This window comes from Meriones unguiculatus, chromosome 14 (genome assembly GCF_030254825.1).
Source record: "Meriones unguiculatus strain TT.TT164.6M chromosome 14, Bangor_MerUng_6.1, whole genome shotgun sequence".
NCBI classification, from domain to species: Eukaryota; Metazoa; Chordata; class Mammalia; order Rodentia; family Muridae; genus Meriones; species Meriones unguiculatus.
In genome coordinates this window covers 85,250,003-85,269,191 of record NC_083361.1, presented here as the reverse complement: position 1 = coordinate 85,269,191, position 19,189 = coordinate 85,250,003, and the positions used below count along the sequence as shown (strand labels likewise).

General features: G+C 46.1%; 2 protein-coding genes across 2 annotated transcripts in view; one reads left to right on the top strand and one right to left on the bottom strand.

Moving 5' to 3' along the window:
- Window positions 1-13,911, top strand: part of Rnf169 (ring finger protein 169) — a 57,738-nt gene extending 43,827 nt beyond the window's left edge. Inside the window, exons 5-6 of the mRNA XM_021658988.2 lie at window positions 7,010-7,109; window positions 7,703-13,911. Of these exons, the coding sequence (XP_021514663.2) occupies window positions 7,010-7,109; window positions 7,703-8,884 (1,282 nt within the window). The 3' untranslated portion in view covers window positions 8,885-13,911. The remainder of the gene's footprint in view (window positions 1-7,009; window positions 7,110-7,702) is intronic.
- Window positions 13,912-16,198: 2,287 nt separating this feature from the next.
- The window catches only part of Xrra1 (X-ray radiation resistance associated 1), a 69,762-nt gene continuing 66,771 nt past the window's right edge, over window positions 16,199-19,189 (bottom strand). Inside the window, exons 14-17 of the mRNA XM_021658994.2 lie at window positions 18,242-18,431; window positions 17,544-17,659; window positions 17,299-17,404; window positions 16,199-17,027 (exon numbers count right to left, since the gene is read on the bottom strand). Coding sequence (XP_021514669.1) covers window positions 16,768-17,027; window positions 17,299-17,404; window positions 17,544-17,659; window positions 18,242-18,431 — 672 coding nt within the window. The 3' untranslated portion in view covers window positions 16,199-16,767. The remainder of the gene's footprint in view (window positions 17,028-17,298; window positions 17,405-17,543; window positions 17,660-18,241; window positions 18,432-19,189) is intronic.

Genomic DNA, 19,189 nt, shown 5'->3' with positions numbered 1-19,189 from the left:
TTAATAACTTGTCAAGATTCTGGCCTGGAAGGCACCTGATGCAGTGTCTGTTCTGGAAACCTTTGTGTATGTTCTTCTGGAACAGTTTGATGTCCTTTGTTGAAAATTACTAAGTAAAAGTCACTAGGTCTCCTCTTTCCTGGAGTAATAGTAACTTCTTCAGGACCCTTCCCTGTATCTTTATTTGCTTGTATAATTTGGACCCCTTTGGGGTTGAACCAGCCTTTCACAGAGGTCACATATCAGTTTTCCTGCATATCAGATATTTATATTATGACTCATAACAGTAGCAAAATTACAGTTATAAAGTAGCAATGAAAATAATTTCATGGTTGGAGTCAACACAACATGAGGAACTGTATTAAAGGGTCAAAGCATTAGGACAGTTGAACTGCTGTGCTAGACAGTTAGCTTAGTTGATGGAATCAGGACGCAGTAAGCGGGTAAGCCTGTGATGAAGGTGGATTCGCTGTGAGTGAGCTGGAAGTACAGACGTCCTTTCAGCACTACAAATCAGAATAATTATCACTTCCTTATTGTATATGTGGATTGTGTGTGTCCAGTCATAGTTATATCTTAATGGTTATAAAAGAGGAAGAAAATATATATAATTTTTCTAATAGAGCCAGAAATCACAATAAATATACACTGAAACGAATAAACACTGCTTTATAAAACATATGACTAATATTTTAATGTGAAATAACTTAGAGAAATAAATTAATGTTACTATAACAAAGGGATATTGCTGTAGTTGGATTAGATGCTGAAAGGGTGAATGCTTATTACCAGTTCTGGCTCTATCCTTGTCCTGGTATAATTCATTCTTCTGAACGAGGGCCTGTAGATTAATATGCCATTACATAAAGGCCTTAAATATTATTCTTTCTTGGACAGATTGGCACAAGCCCAGAGGAGTGGACTTTTGGAAGTCTATTCCATGTCTGCTTTCTCCATCTCATAGCCTAGCCTTGCCATGATGGGACCAATTAAGTAATGCAAACACCAGCTTTGCACTTTGTTAGCTCATATTAAGGCCAGGGTTCTACAACCTGGATCTCAGGGCTCTTAAAATCTTCAAGTCAGAGAAAGTTGAATTGTTAGTTTGGTTCTTAGTTGTTGAGACAGTTAATTGGATCATATGTGCTTGTGGCTACCCCACAAAGAAGCATCATTGGATCTGTCTTCCATAGCTGTAAATGTTGTTTTTATTACCTCATCTGAGGGTATCAGATGAGAGCCACCCCCAAGCCTTTCTGTCTCTTTCTGAACTCTTTTAACTGCTTCAACCAAGCTGTCTGGCCCAAAGTCTTTTCCAAGCTGACTGACTCAAACTGGCTTTTCTTGGCTTCTGACTGAATTGCTCTGCCTGGCCTTAAACTAATTCTGGCAATATGTTTTAATCTTTAGGCTTCTTCACATTCTCTGGCTCATTCTGTCTTCACCTGTGTCTAGCTTGTTCTCTCTGTCTCTATAAAACTGTCTCAGTAAAAAACTCTTGGTAAAAACAAAACAAAAACTCTTCTCAGCCGGATGTGGTGGTGCATGTCCATAATCTCAGCACTCAGGGAGGCAGAGGCAGGTAGATATCTGTGAGTTCAAGGCCAGCTTGGTCTACAAAGTTTCTCAAGATAGGTTTTCTTGCCAGAGATACACAGAGAAAACCTATCTTGAGAAACTTAAAACAAAACAAAGCAAAACAACAAAAAAAACCCCAAACAACTCTATTCTTTCTCTCTGTGCTGCTCTTAAGTTAGCCTCTCTTTCCTGTCCAGTTCTTGTGAGAGTTAGGTATATCTTATCTCTGACTCATTCCATCAAATCATTCTCTGATTCATCACTTTGTCTTTAATGTGTAGGCAGAAAGCATATTGTGAAAACTCAACTCTATTTTATATGCTATGCTTACCTTTAACAAATAAGTGATTTAATAGGAATTATAAAGCTATAAGGTTTATCATGCAAACACTTGCTTAAAAAGTAGACCAATTGGATTCTTAACTGTATTCTTGGGGGAAAAGTAAGCCATAGCCAGGTTTTTAACTGTTTTTTGTTTTGTTTTGTTATGTTTTTGAGATTGGGCCTTCTTATGTAGGCTGTACCGACTTGACTAACCATCCTTCCATCTTAGCCTCCAGAGTGTGTTGGGAATACAGTACATACCACCATATTCAGCCATAAGTACTTTAATGATACCAAAGTAACTACAAAAGATTTTGGAACAGATTAGTGTTACATACATGGTGTTGGACTGTGTCTGCTTGAATGAGCAGACAGTGAAACAGAGTAGAAGGCATAAAGGCCTTTTGTTTTTCTTGTGGCAGAAGAAGATCCTTTACCACACCTTGCTCTTAATCAGCAAGTTCTGGGAAGGGGAAAAAGTGTTATGTTGAAGCTCACACCTGGGTTGAAATAGCTCTACAAGTAAGGCAGGGTTTGTGGCCGACGGGATTGAGTGTCTATAATATAAAGCATTTAAACTGGAGCCTTGTTTACAGTTTCAGAGTGTTAGTACATTATCCTCATGGCAGGGAGCGTGGTGGCATGCAGGCAGGTGCTAGACCAGTAGCTGAGAGGTACATCCTGATCCATAGGCAGAGAGAGAAACAAATACTAGGCCTGGAGTGAGGTTTTGAAACCTCAAAGCCCATCCCCAGTGACGTACTTCCTTCAGCAAGTCCACACCTCCTAATTCTTGAAAAAGAATGCCTCTCCCCAATGACTAAGTGTTCAAATGTACGAGCTTCTGGGGGCCATTCTTACTCAAACCACCACAAACATGATCTAAAAGAATGTTTAGGACGGCATGGAAAATTTGAAGTGATTAAAATCATGACTTACTGTGGTAGGATCCAGAAGAGGATCTTTTCTTATGTAACCTTTGACGGCCATGACCATATAGAAATACTGTCCAGAAATACTGTTCTGTTAATGGTCTCAGCCTTGAAATGAGGAACGCCTTGTTGAAATAAGGCATGGTTCATGTTTCAACTAACCGTAGGGCTGAAGTAGTCCTGAACTCTGTTGGTGGTTGTGGAGGTAACCCTGGAAGTGGTGGCAACTTTGGCTGTGGAGGAAACATCATGGTTACAGCATCTGTGGTGGTGGTTATGATGAAGGATACTGTGGCAGCAGGGGTGGCCTCCATGGATTTGGTAATGATAGAGATAGTTTTAGAGGTAGTGGCAAGTACAGTGATTTGACATGATGATCAGTCTTAAGGTTTTGGAGCCCTGAGGGAGGAGTCATTGGAGGGATGCACTCTGCCCCCTGTGGTGGTGAAGAATGGTGCTTCTTGCTGAGGCGGCAGTTGTGGCAGTGGCAGAAGGTTTTTATTTGTTTGGGGCTTTATTTCTTAGCTCTGTCACCGAGGCTAGCCTCACTATCAAGCCTCCCTTCCCACTCTCCGAGAGTCTAGGATCAAAGGCTAGCTCAGAAGGTGCTGTTACTGCAGACATCAGTTTTGCAGAAAGAGGAGTTGGAGAAGTGACAGCAAGGTGCAGGTCATAAGAGTTTGTGAGCTCAGCCCAGCATGGTGGCGGCAAGGCCTGGCTGCTCGGGGAAGGACATGCTTTAGACAGCGTTGAGGTATGGGCAGACAGCTTAAGGACTGTTGTGACTGTGGAAATTACTCTAGAACATTCCATAGGGGTTTAAAATAGTTGACTCTTGCCCATCTATGCTCTTGATTGTCAATGTAAATGATAAAGGTACTGAATAAATATCCTTAACCATAACTTTTATTTAAAAGATGCCTTAATTAAGAGGACAGCTTAGTGGAAGAGTACTTGCCTAGCAAGCAAGAGGCTCAGGATTGCTCTCCAGCACTGCCGAGACAAACCCAAACTCAAACAAATAACTAAAACCAAAACTGATTTAATGAATGGGGTCATTGTTTCAGGAAATGATCTTCCAATACGGTGGGAAACTTAGATAGAAAGGTTGGTTACAGGAACACTGGCCAAGTCTCCTATTAGAGTGAGCCTTTTTCTTAGATCAAGACTGTTAGGTTTCAGTTCCAAACTGTTCTTAGAGTTTAGGAAAACAATTTAAAGATTTTAATGCTGACAGTGGTGTGTAACTAGCTTGATGAAGTTGTACAACCATCTAACTACATTTTAAAACAATTAAAATGATAAAATTTGTGTTTTTATTTTTACCATTAAAAACACTAGCATTGTTTATAGTTTGGAGAGATTTCAAATGTATTTTTTTTTTCTACTAAGTAACAACAAATAAACAGGTTTTCTCTGAAAATTTTTTTCCTCAAGAGAATTCCTACATAAGAATTTTAGACTTTTTATAATTATATTTTAATCAAATGAAGCTGCCATTTGTCCTTCTGATCTACTTTGTAAGCTTGTGTTTCTTAAGCACAGAAGTGTGTAGGCTGGCGAATGGCGTAAGCTGAGGGGTGGCCATTGAGGAAGCATATTGATAAGATTCTGGCTGTGGACGTTGCCACAAATCAACTAATATTCATAAAAGAAACAAAGCAAAGAGGGCTCTATGGTCATCTGAGGTTGTGATTCTTTCAGATAACTGCAATAATAAGTTAATCAAAGATCACTTCTGGATATATATTAATTGAAAAAATTAATTTGAAACCTAAGTAGGATATATAACGAAGTTAAAATTTAAAATGTTAAATATCTGAAAAGTTTAGTTATTTCTAAAAACATTATTTCCCTTTTGTCCTCATTCCTATTTCTCCACCAAAGTCAAATGGAAACTGATTTTAAAGGCTCAGTGGGAACTGTCTGGTGATGTGTATCTTCTCTTTTGCTAAGACATCCATGTTGAGCTGGACTGTTTGCCTCAGTCTGTTTGCCTCAGCAAAAGTCATGAATTTGAAATAATAAAGCTCCCTCTGTCAGCTCTAAACCCCTGGTCCCAGTGCACAGTATTTGCAAAGCATTCTGGGTAGCTTCTCTAATTGCAGTTTGTGTAGCTTCTAGGGATGCAGATGAACTTGATTATCTTTCTAGGTAAATTATCAATACAGCTTGTTTCTTAGGAACAAGAGTTAAAGAGTTTGCTCCAGAGTTGTGGGAGACTTTCCTTAAGTGCTGAATTTTCTTGTTAAAAGTGCAAATATATGTTAAACAGCCATCATTTTCTCTTACTAACACCATGTGGTCATGTGACATAGAATGGTTGACTCAAGGTGCTGGAACTGAAGAATTCTGAGTGGTAGACAGGCGTTCTCTGAAGAGAATACTGAGGGTGATCCATCCCTTCTTCTCTTCCTCTCCTTCTCCTTCCCTCCCTCCTTTCCTTCCTTTCTTCCTTCCTTCCTGTTTTCTCTGAACCAATTCTGACATTAAAGTCTTTTCTACAGAAGAGTTCATATGATGCATTCCCACTAAAGAGCTAAGTAGGGTCAATTGAGGAAATAATTTGTTTGGAGTCATCTACAGGTTATGTGTCTGTCTTGATAGAGTGCAAATACTTACTCATCCAGAGAAGCAAGCATGCTATAGAAAGGCTTTTCTACTCTTCTCATTCCATCTCAGTTAGTAATAACCCTCTTTTTAGTGCCATTTTTGCCTCTTATGTCATACCTGTTTTATTGTCCCCTAATAATACTGTTATTTGTCTGCCTCACTGGTCTCTGGTTGCCTAAAGAGCTTGACTGTCTTGTGTGTACTAAGTATGTGATAAATGCTTGGCAAAACATGTGCCAAGCAGAGCTGGATAAAAAAATAGTTGTAGGGGCCCTGGAGAGATGGCTCAGAGGTTGAGAGCACTGGCTGTTTTTCCAGAGGTTCTAAGTTCAACTCCCAGCAACTACATGGTGGCTCACAACCATCTATAGTGAGGTTTGGTACCCTCTTCTGTTGTACAGGCAGGCACACATGCAGTACAGAATGCTGTGTAAATAATAAATAAATCTTTTAAAAAGGTTGTGGTGTAGGTGACTGCCTGCTGTGTGCATACAGTCCTACAGCAGATTCTGTCTGGCACTGGTACAGCTGATAGGGAGTTAGACCTCCAGTGTCTTACCACATGCAAAGTTTAGTTCAGAATGAATCAAAAACCCAAATACAACAACCTAAACTATAAAACTAAGAGGGGAGAAAAAAACACCTGGAAATTTAGCTTTATAATGACTGCTCTGTTACAGCATTTATCACACTGTAACATAGTGGACTCCAGCACTCAACACAGGTGCTGTGGAGTGTGGTTTGTAAGTCATAATACGGGGGCTGGAGAGGCTCAGTGGTTAGAATTACTCAGCCGTTGGCTACAGAGGACACAGGTTTGATTCCTAGCATGCACATAGCAGCGCACAAACATTTGTAACTCTAGTCCTACGGGACCCAACGCCCTGTTCTGGCCTCCACGGCACCAGGTGGGCATGTGTTACACAGATGTACATGCAGGCAAACCACGTGCATAAAATAGATAAAGCAAAAATTGTAAAGTTGCAATGCATAAGATAAAAATGTGTTCTGGGGGACTCTTAACTCACTGGGTCTTAGGTCTTTGAAAACTCAAATGTAATGGGTTAAATGAGAGACTATATTACTTTTGACTTCTTAAACAAAAACACATTGCATCTTTCTAAATGCTTCCATTTTTATTTCATTGTTGACTTAGACCACTTTAGGAGAGGTTTGGGGCTAACAGAACAGAGTTTGTGTGTAAGGGGGCTGCATGCTGTATACTCTACCGAGGAGGTAAAGCACCCCATTCTCTAAGCCTGGCAAACAGCATTCTCTCTGCTTCACCAAGGCAGGGTCTGGAGACAAGCTTGAGCTGAGCATGCTCTTCTTCTCTTTGACGTTTGGTTGATAAATTAACCCGTTTATTCCATTCCATTCTATACATTATATTATATTATGGTATATTATGCTATACTATACTATTGTATCGTATTATATTATAATATATGGCCATCCAAGGGAATTGTCTTTCTTGATGAGTGGCTTAGAATAGTAAAAGCGATTGTCATCTTTCCCGAAACTTGTGTATGGACTAATTGTAACTCTATATTCTTTTTTAGGAAGCTAAACACCAAGGTGCAGAGGAGTCAGAGCTGCAGTGACACATTGCAGGACAGAGTGAGGAGCAGGCTCAGAACAGCTCCACCCAACAGAGCCAAGGTATAGCCGCAGGCAGCAGCGGCTCTCCACCATTCTCTATCTTCCCTCTCAGCACACACATAGCTTCTCCTGCACGAGCATGGATCCCAGGCAGATTATATTAGTTACATAGAAAATTCTACATACAGATATGAAGGAAAAGGTTCAAGTTAATAGGCAGATGAGGATATTAAGTCATTATAGAAACCTTTTAAAAAGGCCCATCTTCAGATTTTGATGTTGCTAACTCTTCCAACTATGTTGTATGTGTTTTAGGCTGGGGATTTTCCTATTTTTTTAGGTACATATTACCATTTCTTTGCCTTCCTTCCCTATTCTCCCACCATCCAAAGGACTTACGCAGAAAGATGGGTTTGTGAAAGGGCTGGGGGATGGCTTAGCAAGTCAGAGTGCTTATTCTCACAGAGAACTAGACCCACATCAACCACTTGCTTCCCATAATGCTAGTTTCGGGGGACCCAGCACCCTCTTCAGGCATCTACGGACACCTGCACATACATTTACATACCTATACACAGACCTACATACACAAGTGTTAAAAGATGAAAAAGTAAAGAAAAACACACACATATGATCTTTTATGTTTCTTTCAGGTCACAACTATAACTCCAGGCTCCACCCCCATTATTGGTGTTCTCTTGTCTACTCAAAATAACCGCTGCCTCTCAGCCCCTGACTTAACCATAGAAAAGCGCCTGCCCTTCAGCTCCCTTTCATCCTTGGCTTCCTTGCATAAGCCCGAGCGCTCTATCAGCCCGGAAAGCAATGACAGCATCTCTGAAGAGCTTAACCACTTCAAGCCTATTGTCTGCTCGCCATGCACTCCCCCCAAGAGACTCCCTGATGGCAGAGTGCTCAGTCCTCTCATCATCAAGTCAACACCCCGCAACCTGAGCAGGAGCCTGCAGAAGCAGACTTCTTACGAGGCCAGCCCTCGGGTCCTCAAGAAGTGGGAGCAGATCTTCCAGGAACGGCAGATCAAGAAGACCTTTTCCAAAGCCACTCTCACCTCCCTGGTCCCTGAAGCAGGGGAAGAGTTACTGGGCTCTGAAGCTGTCCACTCTAGCAAGGAGAGGCCGCCTTTGGCTTTAAGTACAAGGCTGTCCAGGGCCCAGGTACTCTCAGAGTGTGCTGGGCCCACCTCCACTGCCCTTGAGTATTTCCCTGCTCATAACCAGACAAAAGTAGACCAGGACTGTGTTAGGAAAAGGAGCCATGAGGTCCCGCTGGAAACCTGCCGCTCCTCAGAGCACAGAGGAGCAGCCAGTGGTCCCTCTCTGGAAGAGGAGCAGTCTGAGGAGTCACAGTCCACCGTAGATGCCACAGTAGTGAAAACTTGTATAAGCGCAGTCATGAAGACCTCAGCAGTTAAGTCAGTGCCACCCAAAAATGATGTTTTGGGTGGGGTCCTCAAAACAAAGAAACAGCTGAAGACACTCAGTCATTTTGATCTGGCTAATGGCATTCTGGTCAGCAGCTTAGGAGAGGAGCCAAATTCTTCCCTGCGCAGGGGCCGGAAGCGGAGCTGTAAGACCAAGCACTTGGAACAAAATGGTGTTAAGAAACTGCGACCGTCCAGCGGTGACGTGGGCCAGGCCTCCAGAGACCCAAGGCTGAGTGAGGTGGGGCGGAAACTGCAACAGCAGGAGGAGAAGCAGCAGCTGGTTCTGCAGTCACAGCACACATTTGACAGTGAGAGGCGGACTATGAGCCGGCGAAAAGGAAATGTCGATCAGTATCTGTTGCGGTCCAGCAGCCTGGCTGGGGCCAAGTAGCACTTACTGCACAGTGTAATGTCACTTGCTCCTCAGAGGCCCTCAGTCATTTACCCAAAAGAGCCAGCTGAGTGTTCTCACTTTGGGTTTCTTTTCAGTGGCAAAACACTGTCTAATCTGGTTCTGAGAGGTTTCAGGGCCTTGGTAATCAAAAGCCAAGTGTCTGCATCTTTGGTTCTCTAGGACCTGGGCTAATACTCCTCACCCCCTGAGCGAGCCAACTCTGAAGGCTTCTGGACCCAAATCTGGTAACACCGACTTGGAATGAGATTGGGAATGGCCTCGTTCACGAACATGATGGCCAGAGTTCGAGATGCTAGGGAGAGGGGATGCCTTCTCACACATAAAACCCCTGGCTTCTTACAGCAGAGCTGTTTCCAGTTAGCCTTACAGAGACAAGCAGTGCAGTACTTCAGAAGAGTCCAGATAAATAGCTGATCTTGTTCATCTTTCGCTCCCCTTTGCCACAAGTAACTCTACATACCCAAATCAGTTGAGCTTAGAACTTTTGCTTCTACAGAAGTCGATTTACATTCTGTGTTTAAACTATGACATTTGATTGATGCTGTGTGATTAACACCTGGTCTTTCTGAGGCCTAACTTGTAAGTGCTGTCAGCTGGGTGATGAAGCCGCAGTGCAGACATTCAGGTTCTCTTAGCTGCCAAGTGGCATAGCGCAATCTGACCACTGGGTCTCCTGGCCACAAGTCGCATGGATTCTCCACAATTGTACAGTGCCCAAAGGAAATCCATCCTAAGGGTGTGCCAGGGCTACCTAGGGAGACTGGCTAGGCCCTGAACGTGACCCTGCAAAGCCCACCTAGAAGCAATTGACATTGATGGGATGTAGATCATAGGACTGCAGTGATCTCTCCCTAGCCTGTTTACAGGCTCCTGTTTTCCTAGGAGTCCCAGCCTATTAGACAAACTAGGAGGTTTTCTTACTACTTTCCACGTGGCAATGGCTATCTGCAATTTTTCTAAAAATCATGAAAAAACTTGCCCCAAAGTCAGGCAGAGAACAAGCTGAAACTCCATACTGTGGAAACAAGGAATCTAGCTGGATACAGCTGGTAAATTCAGTCCCATGGACCTTTGGGGTTTATTTTTCTTAGCAGCTGACACCGTGTGTCTTTTGCATCCCTGGTGGTGCTTGGTGCTTCTGCCCTTCTGGGCTCATTGAGAATAGGGATTATGATAGGATTTTAGGGACTCTCAGGTGGGCTGGCCTTCCCTGTGTCTGTATGAGTTGTTACCATAATCATGTGACTGGCATTTTAACAAACCTTCCAAAGCTTTTATACCCATCCTGTGATGTCCCCTTGAAAGATCCCAGCAGGATACTGCATAGTTCTCCAGTGAAGTTGCCTTTGATCAGAATGTTTCCAAAACATTCAAAGTCTAGAAGTAGCTGGCACTCCAAGCTCACTGCTCAGTGCCCGAGTGAGGGTGCCTGTGGTGCTGCGTGCTCAAGGCAGATGGTAGTCTTTTTGGGATTCTAGAAGAGAGAACTTTAGATTTCAAATTAGCCAGGGCTGGTTGAAGCTTCTGAAGGGAGGGAGGAAGCCAGGTGTCCCTTGAAGCAGACAGAGCTACTTTCTCTGCAGCTCATAGTTGACTGTTTCCAGGGATGCTGGGTGTGTGTGGCCATTACCAAGATAGGTGGCTTCAGCGGCTGCTCTGGCGGGGAACCCGTGTGAGCCCCAGGGTGTGGGTGTATGTTTTAAAAGCATAGTAGTCTTACTACTTTATACTCATGCCACTTTACTTCCCATCCTGGCAACTTAACGCTTTGAGGGCTGCTGAAGGCGTGAGAGTGCCCCAAATAGGAGAGTGAGCCCTGGTCTGCATACACCAGGACATTCCATTGGAGAAAACTGTGAAACTCCTGCCATTTCACTCATTTCCTTTATGATCTTAGTAATTGTTATTGGAAGGCTATTACTGGGGAGTATCAAAGATACCTATTTTTTCACTTGCCACCCTTTTATATGGCACTAGTCATTAGAAAAACACTTTCAGTTGCAATTATTCTTTGGTTTTGGGAAAAAGATTAACTATTTTAATAGATGAAAGATATATATTTTAAATATCCCCTCGCTCCTAGTGACTACCTTCGTAAGCGTGTGCAACAGTGGCAGCACTGTGGCCTCGGGTGCAGTGCTGCTGCTGAGTGAGTGTTGGGGATGCTGGCTGGGCTGGGGCTGGTGCACCCTCAGTGAGACTTGGGGCTGTAGCCGCTGAGCAGCGGCCCTGGGAGTAGCAGCAAGGCAGCTTATGTTGAGGAATGGCGCACTCTTCGGTCTGCCTAGCTTCGAAGGTGGAAAACTGCTAAAGTATCTGCGTGCAAGGTGCTCTCAGAATTAAGTCACTGACACCCGAACACCTGAATTTTCGTTCCTGAAAATTCCTATCTCGGGATTTGACTGAAGCCCATGGCAACTACAGCTGTTGCTGTGGCTCCCCTAGAGAGTAAGTAGACAGGGAAATAGGGTGTTTGGGTTGGTAAGCTGGAGTGGAAGGTACCGTTTCACAGAGTACTTCTCGCACGTCACCGCAGTCTTAGTCACCATGCATATTGCCCACATTCTACTGTGTCCTTGTGTGTATGCATTCTGCTTTTTTTTCTTATTAAAGAGGAAATTATGAGGAACAGGAGAGTAAGTCTTTCTGATGGGAAACCCAAGAGCTACGCCATCCCTCAAAAGGGCTTGGTTGCCCGTCTGCAGAGAAGGTAACCCTGGTGATAGTCATGAATGGCTGCTTGTACCTGTTGGCAGAAGCCATCTGGGCCTAATGGATTGATACAGTCAGGATTACTCAGCCAGCACCTGGCCTCTGTCCCTTAGTTGCCCCTTTAAAAAAAGCCCTGGTTGAGGCTTGTCTAGGAATCCTTTCCTAATTAACTTCATTAATTAAAGAAAAAAAAATCATTCTTTGTGTGGAGGAAATACTGGTCATAATTTTTTTAAGTTAAATCACCCCTCATAAATTAAAGCTATTTAATTATTATCTGATTACAAACTGACCACTGACTAAAATGTAAAACTGCTGGCTGAAGGCTGTGTTCATTCAGCGGGCACCTACAGTAGGCACTTCGGAGCTCTTAGACACCCCATCCTGTCCTGGACGGTATGGAAATCCCTATTGTGGAGGGATTGCTCGGGGCAGTGTGTGGACGTGTGTTCGGCTGGAGAGTGCAGTAATGGTCTTTGAAAGGCCATTTCACCTGTGCTAAGGCTCTTCGGGAGATTGCACGCAGCAGGTCGCCCACAGTATTTCCCGTACCTTCCCAGTATTTATGAGTTTGATTAACTTGGCTTCTATTCCCTAAGTAATTTTCCCAAAGAAGAATAGATTTTCTCCTGCAGTGATTATCGAACAAATCGCCCCTGTTCCGAAGCTGCTTTTGGCCCTGATAGGGCCAAAGAAACCTGTCCTTGATGACCTCCTAATGTATCCCAAACTGACCTCTCCCCAGAACCAGCAGTGGCTTTCTTCCCACCTTGTCATTAAAATGGAGGGTACCAAGGCTAGCTCATCATTATGGGATGTAAAATCTGGACCAGCCCCAGCCTCTATCTTTACCACTGTTCTGGTTTCCACTGTAGTTCTCTAGGACCCGAATAATTGTGAAAGTTTCACAATTTGTGAATGAAGGGGACATGCAAATGACAGGTTTTAAAATGGCTTTTTCTTGTGTTTTCTTTGTTAAAATGTACCTTTATTCCTGGAATACACCTGTAATGTGTAGGGTACTTAGTGGGAAAACCTCATAGTGTGAGCTAAGTAATGAGTGGAATTTTGGTTGGAGTAGTTGTCATTTTAATTACAGCCTTTGTTGTTTCTTTCAAAAATTAAACTCCACAGGGCCTTAACCCTTTCTTTGCCAGCCCTTCTCTCATCAGCCTGTAGGATACTCTCTAGATTTAGCCTTTAGGGTGAATGGAGCTGGTTATAAGTTCTTATGATCCAGTAAGGTGTGAGGAGCAGATGTTGGGAACGCAGCTGTTGCACAGGTTTTCTCTGGAAGATGCCCCGGAAATGCACCTTTCCCAGATGGCTATCCACTGCAGCATTCTAAAGATTGTTCTGTAGAGGAGACTTAGAGATACACAGAGGTTACCAGTATAGTCAAACTGGATGGAGGAAGACGTGCCAAGCCCACATGAGCAGATGGCTCTGTGTATTGCCAGTATTTCTTCTGAGGGGGGAAATATATTCTTGTGTTTTCTGAGTGTGTTATCAGGAATGTGGGATCTTAAACCATGTGAGAGCTGACTTTACACTGTAAGCTCCGTCTGTCTTCTGGTGCCTTTGGGTCCAGAAGGAGTTAGACAGTGCCATGTTAATGCCAGGCTAGCTCATGTCCAGTCTGTACCACTGACTGTGAGGCACAGACAATTCAGTCTTCAGATGTCAAGCTGGGTAAGGAGCAGCTTCCAACTTGGTTCTAGATTCCTGCAGCAGCAGTCAGGTTCTCCCTAGCTGAGCCACCAGTGCAGCCCAGCAGGTCCCAGTTTGCATCAGACATGTCTGTCCCTAAGCCTCCAGCAAAGCAAGGAAACAGATACTATGCAAGACGGGAAATAACTAGCTGAAATGCCAACGTGTTTTGTTTTGTTTTTCACCTGATGCGCTGTTTACTCCTAACTGTACAAATACAATTGTTCTAAGAGCCAAGAGCAGAACCTTTCCACCTAGAAATAGAAAATGCTTGTCTGTTGGCTTTAGGCTACCTGCTACAGCTCCTTGTGGTCTGGTGGTTGTGACTTATTCAACCTGTTTACATTAGAGATGGGGCCCTGGATCCTGGTGGACTGCCACTGCTCTGTGTACCCCCTTGACTCTTTGACAGAGGACTTGGGGCAGGGTATGCCCTGTCAGGGCTTTTACCACAATGGTGTGAGATCAAATGGGATGATGTGTGATTGATACAGTACCAAAGTGCATTCTTCAATGTGTATGTGCCTGTTCCAGGCTAGGCCCAAGGTGAAAGTGCAGTAAAGCAGACTCATTAAAGCAAACCGTCTGTTTCTGATTAGTCCCTCGACAGCTGCGTCATCAGTGTGGACTAAGCTTAAGGCAGGTGTTTGGGCACTGAGCTTGGGGCTGGGGCACCTGGGTCAGAATGCTTTGGCTTTCACAATGAGCAGGAGGCACCAGGGTGGGGTCTCCACAGGGAACAATATGTCTTTTGATGTGTTCTCATGGATGTTAGTGTCCTGATCTCCTGTGACCATTCCTACTTCTCTAAAGACACCAAAGAGTTTGAGTAAAGAATGACATGTGGGATGCCATTGTCCTTGCGCCTTATGGTCACACTTAGAAATCTGATTTTTAAAAATATCTTTTTTGGAACCATTGCTCAGAAAGTCATAAAAAAATATTTTACATGAGTCTTTCATGAAAAGATAGCAAGTGTTAACCTGTTCCTCTTAAACTCAGAAAATGAACCTAGAAGACCATTTTAAGAATTGATGCTGCCAGATGGTGGTAATACATGCCTTTAATCCCAGAACTTGGGAGGCAGAGTGGATCTCCGTGAGTTTGAGGCCAGCCTGGTCTACAAAGTAAGTTCAGGACAGTCAGGGCTACACAGAGAAACCCTGTCTCAAAAAACAAATGAACAAAGAATTGATGCCCTGTATGCTAAGCCAGGATGTGGGATCTTTGAAGTCACCCAGACCAAGACCTTTTAGGGAGTGTGCTTAAAGTGAGCATGCTGCCAGTTAAGAGACTGGAAAACAGTACTCCACACTTGATCACTGTAGTAGCGAGATGTTCTGCACACTCTTAATTCATTTCAACTAGGTGTGGTAAGTGGGAACTCCAGCCAGCCCTGGCAGTTCAGAGCTAGGTGTGGGGCCCTCTGACTCCAAAGCTGCTACTTGCTTGCTTCTACCACTGTGGCCTCAGCTAACCTCGCAGTGAATTGGCCTTGGCAAACTGTGGTTCCAGATGCTGTCTGGACTGGAACTAGTTGGGCCAGGAACCAGGGCTGTCTTCCCACTTTACCCACTGTACCGGGGGACTCGGCTAATTCAGGATGTGAGCACAATCTGCTTCTCCATCTGCCAGTCCCGTCAGAGCCCCTCACTAACTTCCAGATTGCTCACCAGCATCTTGGGTGACTAGAGATAGCTCAGTTTGTGAAGGTTGAAGCACACAAGTAAATTGATATCAAATGTGAGCTAAGCACTGAGTGTGTGGAGGCAGGAGGATCAGGGGTCCAAGGTCATCCTTGGCTACATAGTTTGAGGCCATATTGGGCTACATGAGACCCTGTCTGGGGGGGGAAAATGAGCTATTTCATCTTACCAAGTCTTTCTGGAGTACTAGCAGAATTGGGGTACTACATAGTGGCTTCTTTCTTGGGGTTCAGTTGCAACATTTTGTTAACATGTATATGAAAAAGATGTGCCTGAAGTCTGTTCTCTATGAAAGCAGCTTCTGGGGGTGGGAAGCCAAAGTAAGGAATTCAGAATGATCAGAAACTTAGCAAGGAGAGGCAACCAGCTTGTTCAACTGAGAGGTTGAACATAAGGGTGCCCTCTTTGGGATGCCCTCACATCCCAAAGGCAGGATTAAGGGCTGCCAGTGTGGATCAAAGAGCAGAGTTGGAACTGAGGGACCTAGACAGGCTACACAGTCCATTGTAGCGACATCAACACTGCCAAAGAGACAGCTCCTTACTGGGGAGACTGCGAGAAACTAGGTTGCAACAGGTTGGTTTTGTTGCTGACAGTAGGTCCAGTCTTGAGAATATGCATGAACACATCTGGCTGAAGGGGCTTCTCCAGAAGTAGAGCCTGGTGGCCTGACAGTGTGACTGTCAGGGTGGATTCCCCTAACAGTGAAGGGAAGATGGGTGCTTTGGAACTCCAGAAAGTTCAGTCTATCAAGTGGTCAACAAATGCCCTGAAGGTGGCAGCTGCAGTGGGTCACTGTGTTATTGGTATGTCTTCAGGCATCTGCGAATGGGCTGACTGTACCCTTGTGACCTAGTGTGACCTGTGTTGTGACGGTACATCACCTGTATGTCTGGGTGTGATCACAGCTGAGTGTAAGCGCTTCATTGGGTACTTGCATGAGTCTGTGAAGTTGAGTCTGCCTTGCAGGGACTCGAGAAGCCTTGTGCTTCCTGGGCCCTGCGGACTGCAGGTCTGCCGCCCGGAACTCAAGAAGCCATCCCCAGGGGAGAAGTCTTAGGTCCTACCCAGCATAGCCCTGGGGGACTTCTCCAGACCCTCCACACACCAAGAACACAGCAGCCCCAGCCAGCACACTTCTTTACTGTGAACCTAGGTGCCCTTCCAACCTAGCATGTTTGTCTTCAGCCTGCGTCCTGGATTAGAGGACACTGGGAAACAACCCTCCCTTCCAGCAGCCATCATCTCAAAAGGGGGCCGTGCTATTGTCTTTCATCCTCACAATGGAAAAGCTTCCTCAAAGGAACTCTGTCTCTTTGGCCTCTAGCCCTCCGCTTTGCTACCCTGCCTCTGGCTGGCTACTGGCCACTTCTGCACTTTCCATGCTGCTTCTCTGTCTCAGCACTTCCTGAAGCTGTCATGAGTGATTCAGGTAGGTTTCTCACAGCCCTCTTGGGATGCAGAAGTCAGCAGAGATCTTTCTTTAGTGACACCATCGCTGTGGCCCTGGCCTGGCTTCCGAGAAGGATACTTGGCACCCACTCTATTGCTCTATGCACCACTCTTTATTGCTGCTGGGCCAGCCACCTGGTGCGGCCTGGCCGGGCTCGGAGGCGAGGTCCTGCTGAGCTCCCCATGCTGACCACGGAGCAAGATGGAGCCCAAGGCCCCTCTGTTCAGGGCTGGGCACAGTCCAGGGCGCAGAGCCCTTGGGGAGGGCGGTGCGCAGCTCTACTCTTTCGAGTCGCTGGCCGTGGGCTCCTGGCAGAACTCGTCCATGAACTCGAGGAAGCGGCCCAGCTTGGGTTGGCTGGCGCTCAGCGCACGGCGGGTAGGTGGCCTGGGCGGCGGGCTGGCGGTGAACACAGTCCGAAGGGAGTTACGCACCAGCTCCCGGTAGCGCGCGCGGAACTCCTTGAGCAGCCGCTTGGCCTCCCGGTACTGCTTCTGGTTCACCAGGCGCTGCTGTGCGCGCCGCTGCAGCACGGCGCCTGCGGGGACGAGAAGGGAGAGCACCAGGCTCGCCAGCTTCCTTTGGCCCAGAGATGCAGAAAGCATCCTGGCCTTTGGAAGCAGTCCAGCCCGACAGTGGCAAGTCACGCCAAAGGTGCCAGTGACGTGGAAACCTCCTGCCTCCCCCCAACCACTACCCCGCCGCACACCAGCGAGTAGACGCTCAGAATTTCTGCTTCCAACAGCCCTCCCCGCTTTCCATGCTCCCTTCTAGCTTCGCGTCAGCCCAACGGGAGAGTGGCGCCATACCCAGTGGAGCCTCAGTAACATTCCGAGGGTCTCGCATGCGAATCAGGACGTCATCCAGCAGCTGCGCTCGGGTCTTCCGGGGGGGTGGAACCGGCAATCTAGGGGCCTGGCACAAAGCAAGGAGGAGGTCTGTCACTTGACACAGTGAGGGTCAATGGGGAGCGCTGGAGAACAGGCCTCGGGCCCCAGGGTAACTGCTACCGGCTGAGTCCCCAGAGCGCAGGAGCAGTGTCCGCGGTGCTTACCTTCCTCTCCTTGGGGACGTAGGGCTTCTGTAAAGTGTCCAGCCTGGGCTTGGAGGGGCGGCAGACCAGGGGCTGCTTCAGCATGCGATGCAGCGCCTGCGCGTTCTTCTGGATGCCTGGAGGAAGCAGCAGCAGGTGTCACCCGGACCCTGCTCAGCGCTGGGAGAGGACTAGCAGAGCCCAAGAAAGCCGGCCCCAGGGTTCCCTCATACGCTCCCCTGCCGAGAGCGCCACCGTTCATTGAGTAAAAGGTCCCAGGGGGCTCATAGTCTAATGTCTGTCGGGGGACGTTAGGCTCTACAGTGATCCCTTGAACCTTGAACTCTGGGTGGGGGTGAGGGGAATGGTCACAAAGCAGGGCTGACTCCTAAGACCCGTTCCTGGCAGGCTATTTTGGTAGGACAGAGAGTGAGGCACACCAGAGGAAACCATCAGAGCTGAGAGGGCACTGTCTCTTCTACCCCAAACCAGGGGCTTGGGCTGGTCTACTGGGGCCTTAGCAGGGGCTGTCGAGCGTCCAGGAAACTGGCTTTGTTTGGTCTTTAGCCCTTTTCTGTGAGCAAGGGTGACTGGGCTAATCCAGGCAGTCTTTGAAAAAGCCATGACCCCAAAACAGTGACAGTTCAGCCAAGAACAGTGATGCTGCCACGCCCTGAGGAGGAGAGCGGGCTCAGCAGCGCATGCCTTTAATCCCATACCCTTTGGCTCCACAAAGGCTGGATCAGGCTTTACTTTGAGCAGCTCCTCATAGCCATCGTACTTGGAGCCCGTTGCCTGCTTCTTCCGAGTCCTCTTTGCCTCTCTGGGTGCTGTTAATGGTCTCCTTTGGTCATTCTCCTTTCCCTCTAACTTTTCCCTGCGGACGGTGGAGGATGGCAGCTCATTCACCTGTGCCAGGAAGACAATACATCACTCGTTCCCTGCTGCGTCCCGATACGGGCTCTGTACAACTGTCAGTGTTGGGCCCTGTTACAGAAACATCTGAGGCATGGAGGAAGCAGGACAGGAGACCAGGAAATGGGTTCTAACCACAGGAAGTGAGGCCAATCTGGGAAATCTCAGAGGAGACCCAAAACCAGCCAGAAAACCCCAAAGGCAGGAAGGGAGTCTTTAGTCTTGGGGACAGAGAAGAGCTGTCCCCAGATAAAGCAGAGAGAGGCCTATACTGCAAGCCATGACAAAGATGGCAGCTGCAGCAGTCAGGGAACAGCTTGGCCACTTAAGGAGTAATGTGAGATAGGTGGCTAGAGTGCAGGGCAGGCTGGTAAGGGCCCCCATGCATGCTGAGGGTGTTTGCTTTGGTTTGTATTCTTTACTCTTGCTTTGAGGAATGCCAGGAACATGTTAGCTTACCCAAATGGGTCTTATATGACACAGGAAGCCCTATTTCATGTAGGGACGTTCCAGAGGGACCTGCCAACTCTTCTCACCTTGTGGAGGTTGAGCAAGCCTATGTGAGATGCCAGAGAGTAGAGGTGTTTGTTTTTAGAATACTCACATGACAAGATACCTTGGACCTGGACCCAAGACTACATGGTTCATGTATATTTATATATACATATATAGGTATATACACATACATATATGTGTGTATATATACATATATACGTATACACACACATATATACATACATATATATAAAATG